General features: G+C 39.0%; 1 protein-coding gene across 5 annotated transcripts; it reads right to left on the bottom strand.

The window, feature by feature from the left end:
• Positions 1–231: 231 nt before the first annotated feature.
• LOC149010895 (casein kinase 1-like protein HD16) lies at positions 232–8,147 on the bottom strand. Of its 5 annotated transcripts, XM_089161780.1 has the most exons (17): positions 8,061–8,147; positions 7,486–7,884; positions 5,953–6,066; positions 5,788–5,861; positions 5,608–5,677; positions 5,456–5,511; positions 5,281–5,352; positions 4,662–4,756; positions 4,501–4,567; positions 4,266–4,395; positions 3,964–4,182; positions 3,704–3,846; positions 3,447–3,621; positions 3,254–3,344; positions 3,008–3,165; positions 2,730–2,918; positions 232–1,126 (listed from the first exon to the last, which is right to left on the bottom strand). In XM_089161780.1, the coding sequence occupies exons 2-17, from the start codon at positions 7,834–7,836 to the stop codon at positions 1,049–1,051; spliced, it is 2,082 nt and encodes a 693-aa protein (XP_089017906.1). In that variant the 5' UTR covers positions 7,837–7,884; positions 8,061–8,147; the 3' UTR covers positions 232–1,048. The 5 variants fall into 5 exon arrangements, with proteins under 5 accessions (XP_089017906.1, XP_089017908.1, XP_089017905.1 ...); XM_089161782.1 differs by having other exon boundaries at positions 232–1,207; positions 7,486–8,147; XM_089161779.1 differs by having other exon boundaries at positions 7,486–8,147.
• Between the last annotated feature and the right edge of the window lie 1,242 nt (positions 8,148–9,389).

Raw genomic sequence — 9,389 nt, 5'->3', positions numbered from 1 at the left:
GATGTAGATATTCTAAGTGACAAGGATGACCGAACCATCTTCTCCAATAAATAGATGAGGTGAGATGAAGTGGGAGAATGAATGGAGACAGAGGGTGTCCAAGGAGAGATTAGTAGATAAACATCGAATTGGGCGGCTACATAAGGTAGATGAACGCCGGCTGAGGCAGAGTTAGGGCTGCCGTCACAGAAGATGCAGGGTCGAAGGAGGGTGGGAGGGAAGGGGGGTAAGAATAGGTTCATGATGGCACATACTCAGGTATCTTATCGAGCTCCACAGAAATGAAGTTGCAGAAAAAAGTGATGATACAACCAAGAAAGCATGCATGCAAAGGGATCCAATAAAACAAAAAATCAAAACAAAAATGTGCAAATAAAGTAAATGTAAAGTGTGACTGGGGAAAAGAGGATCTCGCTCTGACCTTGATTTATATTGGCTAACATAGATGAGATAGGTGATTATGCCAAGATGTGCCAGAGGGTGATGGCTAAGCAAACGATGCAAGATCCGGCGGAATAAATGTGCAAGGCAGGTCCTCCTCAAAATCCAAGCATTACTCCCTTCAAATCGATAAATACACCAGGTAACGAAATTACTATCTTCGTTCTCGGGAACCCTCGCTAGGGAAAAATGCATCAGCTATAAAGCAGTTCAACACCAAAACTGGGGAATATGTGCACAGTAAGGGATCCACCATTTCAGCATTAACTACCTTATATATTATTTAAACTACAGGAAAACTAAAAAAAAAAAAAAAAAAAACCAAACTTCCCAGAACACAACCAAGCATTTACAACAAGTAAAACATGAACTGGGCATGACTTTAATCAAGAAATCTTTGATCAGGACTATACAAACTACACAATAATTAAAACGCCATCATTTGCTTGTAGTAACCTTTTTACACTCTTCACAAAAGACACAGCACAATGCGTTAGCAATTGCTGGTCTCAGAATTTAAGTAATTAACACTTCACACATCAAAATTTCTCCAGAGTAATTAACCAACATTTTGGCTTCAGAAATTGAAGCGTCTGTGGCTTTCCTATCAGATGACATGAGATAAGAACATAAGAACAGCACCCAGAAGTACGCAGCGACTCCAACTATAGAATCTGGAAGCACCCTGAACAAAAAAATGAGAGACTCAAGAGACCGTTCGACCATAGCAGATTGATGCAATGTAAAGATTTTTAGCCCATTTTTCCTGCAAGCAACCATAGTAATCTTCAGTCTAAGGTTACAGAAATTTCCTTCTTTTCAGTAAATGACAAGTATACGCTTCCATTTTCAGAGAATGACAGCTACCTCCCCTCAGTTTTCACAAAAACCTGCCCACCCTTAGTTTTCTTTGTTAGATGCTACAAAATGTCAATATTAACCCAAATATTGTTAATAGACTAAAATACTAAATCTCCTCAAGTTTATAGTTAAAACCCCAAAATCCATAATGTCTAGGGTTCCTTCAACCTTCAATAATCCAATTGTCTTCTGCAACCTTAATACCTGAAATTGAAGTCCTTCACCCTATTAATTGCCAAACAAAGTGAACAGATTTCACTCCTCAACCACCCTCATCTTCAAATGTTGCATCCCAATGCATTCAATAAATTGCTCTAGTGAACTGAACGACAGTAAGCCAAAAAATCCAGAGAGCTGATCATGTGAGCGGTTCAAAAGTTATAGCTCCCAATTGATTATTCTCGAACACTAATTTAGTGCTAGTCAGAACCATATTTATCAACCCATGCAAAGGTAACAATTTTGGGCTCTTGCATTAAAATTTCTGAACACCAAAAATTAACCCAACATGGGTCCATCAATTGCAAGCACATTTCGAGGGCAGCTTCCTCTTTTGATTGAGGATACTCTTACCATCTGATTTTGCCAATTACTTGCTGAGTTGCAGATCTACTGCACAGAACCTACAACCTAAATGCCCTGCTGATCGTGTATATTTAACCTGCAAGAGACTGCACTTCTTTTTGGGGACGAAGGGGGTGGGAGGGAGGGGTGGGCTGTTGTGGTTGGGGCTAAAGGAAAACCCCATTCCAACAGCACATTGGTCAATCTAAAGCAACCTCAGAGCTTAATAGCATGGAGTATGATGGTTCATTCCAATTCTCAATTCAACATAAATCCATTAATGGAAAACCATCATTATGTTTGAACATGGCTCCGGATTGGAGTGATATGTGGCTTAAGAAAGTGTTAGGATAGGATCCACAGTGCCGAGATTAAGGCTGGCCCTGCACAAACCACGGTTTCAAGCTTCTGTCCTCTTCAATATGTACAAAATGATTAAAAAGTTCTGAAAAGGGGTTCACAAATGCCTATGGAATCGAGTCAAACCAAATCTTCTCCATCTCATCTTCTTTATTTAAGGAAGTTGGCAATTGGTGATTGTCCCACCTCGTTTGTTTTAATTTAAGAAGATGGGTGAAGGATAACTCCTTCACCCACATCTTGTATCCACCAAAATAAAATAAGGTATTTGGGGTTTTAACTGTAATGGTAACTGGGGGTACTTATTGGGGGGTTTCAACAAAATAATCACATTGGTTAAGGGCATTGAAGGTTTTCAAAGATATTTTATAACAATGATACCACTTAACAAGGAAAACTAATGGTAAGGTTCTTATTATTGGGGTTTTTAGGTAAGACAGTAGGTACATGTCAGTCACAAATATCAAGGGGAGGGTTTTGCCAATTAAGAGGGAAGTACGAACCTTGACATGTGTACTAGGAAAAGCAGATGTCCGAAGAGTCTCCTGTGTTTCATCCACTGGTCTTCTTCTAGGCACACTCAGCACAAAAGCAGCCTGGTCCCAAGTTGCTGCAGTGGCTGTGATGCGATAACCACTATCCCATCTTCGATGGATACCTTCACTAGGGTACAGAAAATCTAATTCAACAACCTGAAATAAAGAAAGATGAGATTAGTTGCAATCCGTCATTTGAAAAAAGAACTTCACAGGAGAAAGACAATTTGACAGAAATAAAGAACCTGATCCGAAAATCCTGCACTGCGCGACATAACAATACCCCATCTATTTCCTGCAGTGGCCATCGAGGTCACAAAGAAACCCTCCCTCCATTTTTTGTTGATCCACTTGAATGGAAATGAATCACTAACTTTGTATGACTGCTGTGCATATTGTGTACCTGCAACAAATGAATTAACAGAGCTCAGAGAACTGGAGATATATTTGCAAAACCAACTTAAAAAAACATTAAAAGGATGCCAGTCAACCTTTGGACATTACAACCAATGAGCATCCATTATTAGCTCCTGCTATTGCGCTGATATAGTAGTTCTTCTCCCACTGTTCCATAATCCATTCCTACAAAAAACATAATTAATTAAGGGGAATGACCAAATTTGGCAGAAGACCCATGCAGGCAATAAGAGCCTCAGGTGGACAGGAGTAAGAACACTCACTCACTTTTGGAAGAAAACAGGGTGAGAGTTCATGAACTTGTGAAGTGAAGCCAGTGCCGGCATCCATGATAAGGGCCCATAGATTTGAGCAAGATGCTACACTACTAATAAATAGACCATCTTCATTTCCTTTCTCAATATGTTGTGCCAGCCTAGCATCTGCAACATTATAATGATACCTACAGTCACACAACTCCATGAGCTCGCACTATCTTTTTGTACCATTAATTAAGCGACTCGTGGAATCTGAGTAACATATACCTTTGCTTCATAGGCCGGCGAGCATTATAGACACTAATCCATTGGGTTGCAGGCATCCCCATCCTGACCTTTTTCTTCGGCTGCTCATCTTCCTCATCCTCCATTGTCAACCGGCCTCTCTTATGGCCAACCTGATAGATAAGCTTTACAACATGTAATCATAGGTTAGATGTTTTAAAATGTACTAGCTAGGAAGTGTATCAATAACAAAAGTAAGAAAAATAAATAAAAATTTTAGTATGAGGGATAAAGGAGAGTACCTTCTGAGCACCATCAGTATTAATTGGTCTTATATCAGGATTTGGACCAACAATACCATCAAATAAGGAAATGCATTTTGCATAGTTAGGTTCCTCGTCATATTTCAGATTCACAACATAATCTACAAACTGTCTAAAAGGTTGTGGACAAAAGCAACAAAGAGTTTCTGGGGACGTTGCCATCTTCTTTTTGCAGACAAGGAACCCTTTATTTTCCCCCTGTAAATAATAACAGACAATGTGAGGAAACGGATACACGACATAATGTTGACATTTATGTTAACATTGAGAAGGGAATATACCTGGTAGCCCTGCCACGGTAGACGACCACGAAGAAGAAAAATTAATGTATAAGCAAGCGATTCCAAATCATCTCGCCTGCTTCCGGTTCTTCCAAGATGAGCATGAACACTAGCATAACGCACGGTTCCCCTACAAAACCAAAAAAATAGCCAAGCAAAAAATACACAGTTGTCATTGAGTTCTACATTCCATCATAAGCAAAGAGATAGGCCAATAAATATTTTAGGCCAATACCTGAAAACATCAGGTCGCTGGTCATACTCTACATGCTGACCAGTAGTACTATCTCGCCACCTAGTCGCTGCCACCCAACACAGGTTATGACGTAATGAGAAACTCAACAATTTCTACCAAGAACCATAAGGAAATGGCAATTGAAGACAAACTGCACTAACCCAATCCAAGATCAATAAGGAAAAGTTTTTTCTCATCTGAAGTCCCTGGAGTACCAAGCAAAAAGTTCTCTGGCTTTACATCCCCATGGACATACCTGCCAAAAATTATATTCCACAAACAGCAAGACCAATACTTCAAAAACTCATTTCCACAACCAAGTGCTTTTATGCATGCCAATTAGGAGGGATAAATGTAACAAATAGAAGCTGATAAACCAGAGAATATTGAGAAGAGAGGAAGAAGGTGGTGGTGGAGACAACTTTTCTTAGCAGTCCCACCCCCCAACCCCCACACACTCTTCTTTCCAAAAAAAAAAAACATCATTAAATAGTCAAAGGAATCAGATCTGCTGGAATAAGCAACTTCTTAAAACTAGAAACATAGACGAGAAAAGTAAATAAAGGAAAATACATTGAAAATCTAGCTTACAGCACACTACTCAGCACCATAAACTAATACACAACAAGAACATCAATACATGACACATGGATCCATGTACACATGGGTCATGTACTCCCCTACTGCCTAAAGTGGTAGACATTAGGATAATCAACAATATAAGGGAGAGGAAAGCTATTAAAATGCCAGACCATGTGGGTATTGTTTTCCCAATCTCACCCTTTAGAATGCATCTTCTCCAAAATAGAGATTGCTTCAATTGCAATGCAAGCAACCATTTCAATCGACATTCTGCAGTCAGTAAAGTGGGATTAGAAGCTAAAAAGTAGAAAATACAAGTTGGTCAGGATAAAAACTGATAAGAATCTATTGAGCTCTTCTCAGATGAACGCACGAGTGAGAATTGTTATTCCAAACATCCCATAAACTAGGTCCCAGCATATCCATAACCTGGAGGATGACGAATAATCAGAAGTAATCACAGAAGCAGACCCATGGGGTATCATTACGTGAAAACCATAGAGATAATTGCAGACGGAAACATACCATGACATAATAATCACCTTGGCGGCCCTTGTAGTATACTCTTGGTACACCATGACTGCCACCGAGAGTGCTGCCGTTCAATACAAAAAGTTCAACAATAAATTGTCTGTAAAATTTTAACAATTGAAGTATCTAGAAGATAACTTAAGTAAACAAGAAAGAGAATGTAAGGGGTCATACTTGTAGACTTGCCACTCGTAAGGCGGTCCATAATTACAACCCTTGCTAGTTCTATGCTCAAATTTTAAAGCAACCTTCAATAGAGTAACCCCAGAACATATTAAAAAATGAGATCAAACAAAAACCATGTTAAATAGCCACTATGTATGGAAATGAGAAACATACCTCTACAGGCCCCGTACTTACACCAGAAATCCGTCGTCCAACATACACTTGCCCAAAGCCTCCTTTGCCCAGCTTCTTTTCTAATCTGTACACAGGGGAATTACCCACTTGGACCTGTAGCAAAGAAACCAAACTATAAGATGCAAAACCAAACAAATATATTCAGAAAGTACCAAGTGCAATCAGATTTAATAACTACGTCAATCATAATTTCTTTCTTCTTTTAACTGCATCATCGCTTGTAACTGAAAGTGACCATAAGTAGTACAACCAATGGCCAAAACAACCAAGATACCAGAATCAGATGTAATTTCAAGGTCACACCAGTAATTAGCAATTTGATCAAAATCCAACTTTTGGGTTTTCATTCTTATCCAACAGTACAGAAGGAATGCTTAACAAGACATGTATGCAGCCATTTCCAGAAAAAGTAGGAAACCATAAGGATGCCAATACTAGAATATGAGACAAACTGGATTACAGAAAGATAAAAAAAAAATAATACTAAAAAAGGAAACACAAAGTCCACATGCCGGTAATTAAAGTGAGACCCAACCACGCTTTGGAATAGGATTCAATGTATAGCTGGAATCTCAATAATGTCTGGCCTGCCACGTGCTCCTAATGAGCATGACCATACGTCCCCTTAGAATAAAGTGGAAAAGATAATAATTTCCTTCCATTTCAATTTCTCATCATTAATCAAATGTAATATCAGAACTCTGCTAGAGCATCACTGAAAGTGCAGTTTGAAAGTCTTGTAAAAACAAGGACCAGAACCCATTTTCCAAATCACCGTGTATCTGTGGTATGGAAACCATATTCGTCAAGCTCATTGAAATGGATCATGATCACGTACTGTGGTTTAGATGCGTGAAAATAACATCAATAAACAGAAGCAACTCCACATATCTCATTTTCTGAGAAAAATATATCAGGCCAGCTTTAAAGGGAAAATGATGCATTTTTGTTTTACCAAAAAACTAATATTGTAAGAGAGGAAAAAGAATGAAAATGACAAGAAACAAAATATTACAACTCTTTTTGCTTAGAACTCATGCACATAGGGTTTGAAGATGATGAACTGTCCTATTGCGCAAAAAATTAAATTTCCTATAATGGAAACTCAGCTACTGAAGTAAAAATTCTAGTAACTGAAAGAATAGAACGCATAGAACACATAACAATCTCCCAATCCCTATTTTATCAAATCTCCTCAACTAATATTATAAATCATCTGCTATTCACTGTCAAAAGGAAGGGGGTGACAACTGGTTCTAAAACAATACTAAGTTCACCTCTAAGCAGAGACCATACCATAAGGATCTTCAATCGATATGTTCTCAAATCTCACAGAAATGAAAAGGTAAAAAACTGCATACTTTCGCAACATTACCAGAGAAGAATAAAACCTCAATAATATTTTTTTTAAAATTTAAAACACCACGATCTCCAACCACCCACAGTTAGAGTTTGAAACAAAAAGCACAAGGCAATGACCAACAGAGGGGAAAATGAAAAAGTAGGTGACACCTTTTCAGGAACGGGAGCGGCGCTTCCTTCATCCTCAGCACCAGGAGCCTTGTCAGCGCTTCTTGCTCCGCTATCATAGTCGTCCATTTGCTTCTCCCCAACCTCTTCTTTACCAGCACCAACTAATCCACCGAGATCAGCCCCAACTCCTACGCCGCCTTCCTCTAAAATCCTCTCTCCTCCCTCTTTAGGTTGCGTCGTAGGAACACAACCTTTCACGATGTTCTCATCAATCGGTTGCTTGTTCTTCGCTGTTCTTCTTCTTCTAGTCTTGGTAATCAACCCCTTGTCTCCGGTTAGATTCGGCTGTGCTGCCAGGCCTCTGCGGACTCCACTACGCAGTTCTGGCATCGTTCATCAAATCTCATGCCTGAAACACCTTCACAGTTCCACCAGAACCTTCTCGTGTCATGCACAAACCCAGAATCGGAAACAAGAACCAACAGCAGAAAAGGTTTACGATTAAAAACCCAAACTTCTCTGACAGATTTCAGGCAAAGATATTAGAAAAATGAAAAATCAAAGAAACAAGAAAGGATCGAAAGACTGATTCAGAGAAAGTTAGGGTTTTCAACGATGTAATTTTGGTGATCCGTAGAGGTAACGCTTCCAGTACATTCGAAGGAACAGAGTGAAATTTGCTAACGGAGAGCCTTTCCGAGTTCCGCAGCTTCCGCTAAAGCGTAAATTACTAAATTTTCATTTTATTTGCATGAAGAAAGCAGGTCTCAACATATTATAGATACGTGGATCCAACGGCTGATATATTTCAAGAGATGCATTTGATGCCTGATGGACGGTACGATTTGGTTTTCAGACAGATCTTTTTTCTTAGTTTTTCATTTTTTGCGCACAAATTTGAAATTTTTCACGTGATAATACAATAATAATAGGTGGATTTACGTGTCACAAGTAATAAAGTGTCGCAGTTCTCAAGGGATTCAATTTTTTTCCCTAACTCAAATTTAATTTAAAAGATAAAATTGATGGATGCCAAACATTAATCTTCTAGATATCAGAGCAACGCAAAAATCCAATTCATGGAAAAATTCCTTGAATCCCTTGAAAAAACGTAGAATTACAAAGTTCAAAAACAGACTATTAAGGGAATAATATCATCTACGAAAGCTTAAATACAAACGAAACCATAGGACTAGCATATTGAAATGAGAGACCACTTCGTTCTTATCTGCTTTATCCATGATGTGAGCGTAATTTTGACGTAGTTTCTAATAAGGCCGAATGAATTCCAATGGCTTCACTCATCAAAAAGGATCCTTTTGCATCAACTAGAGATTCCATGAAATAAAAGTGCGGAGTGACATTAATTCTTCTATGCATTTTTTATAGTGTTAATATTATCAAGTAGAAACACTTGCATTCTTGCCCTTGAAATACGTAGTGGTCGTCAACTAGCCCGAGTACCCCATGGTTAGGATGGCCTATACCCCCTTGAGAAAGGCATGAAGAGCCTACCCCCTCAGGAAAGACATGAAGGACTTTCCCCTCAAGAAAGGCATGAAGAACCTTCCCCTCAAGAAGGGCATGGACAGTCTTACCCCTCAAGAAGGGCATGAAGAACCTTTCACCTCGGGAAGGGCATAAAGAGTCTACCCTGTGAAATCCAGTCCAAACCCTAACTTGAAAATTCATTTATTTGTAGGTCCAAAGACTCAAAGTGAAGGTAGAAGGCAATTGTGGGTCATCTCAATGGAAAACATGGTGTTTGAATCAGAACACATGGAGATTGATGATGGAGTTCCCTATTTGGAAACCTTATTTGATTTGGAGAAGAAACTACATCTTGATGTTGAAGAGCTTCGTTGATGAACTTAAGGCCTAGTTGGACATGTTTTGGAAGGTCCCTCAATGCTAGATAAGTCACTTGTTGAGTTGGGAGGAGC

Source organism: Hakea prostrata, chromosome 7 (genome assembly GCF_041222555.1).
Source record: "Hakea prostrata isolate BN-2017 chromosome 7, UWA_Hpros_2, whole genome shotgun sequence".
Taxonomy (NCBI): domain Eukaryota; kingdom Viridiplantae; phylum Streptophyta; class Magnoliopsida; order Proteales; family Proteaceae; genus Hakea; species Hakea prostrata.
The sequence above is the reverse complement of the archived record's forward strand: the minus strand, read 5'-3'. Positions and strand labels throughout refer to the sequence as shown.

Coding starts and splice junctions, on each gene's coding strand:
- LOC149010895 (XM_089161779.1), bottom strand. CDS start 7,836: ATGCCAGAACTGCGTAGTGGAGTCCGCAGAGGCCTGGCAGCACAGCCG. Junction 5,678..5,787: donor TACGAGTGGCAAGTCTACAA/GTATGACCCCTT, acceptor ATTGAACGGCAG/CACTCTCGGTGGCAGTCATG. Junction 4,757..5,280: donor GAGAAGATGCATTCTAAAGG/GTGAGATTGGGA, acceptor AATTTTTGGCAG/GTATGTCCATGGGGATGTAA.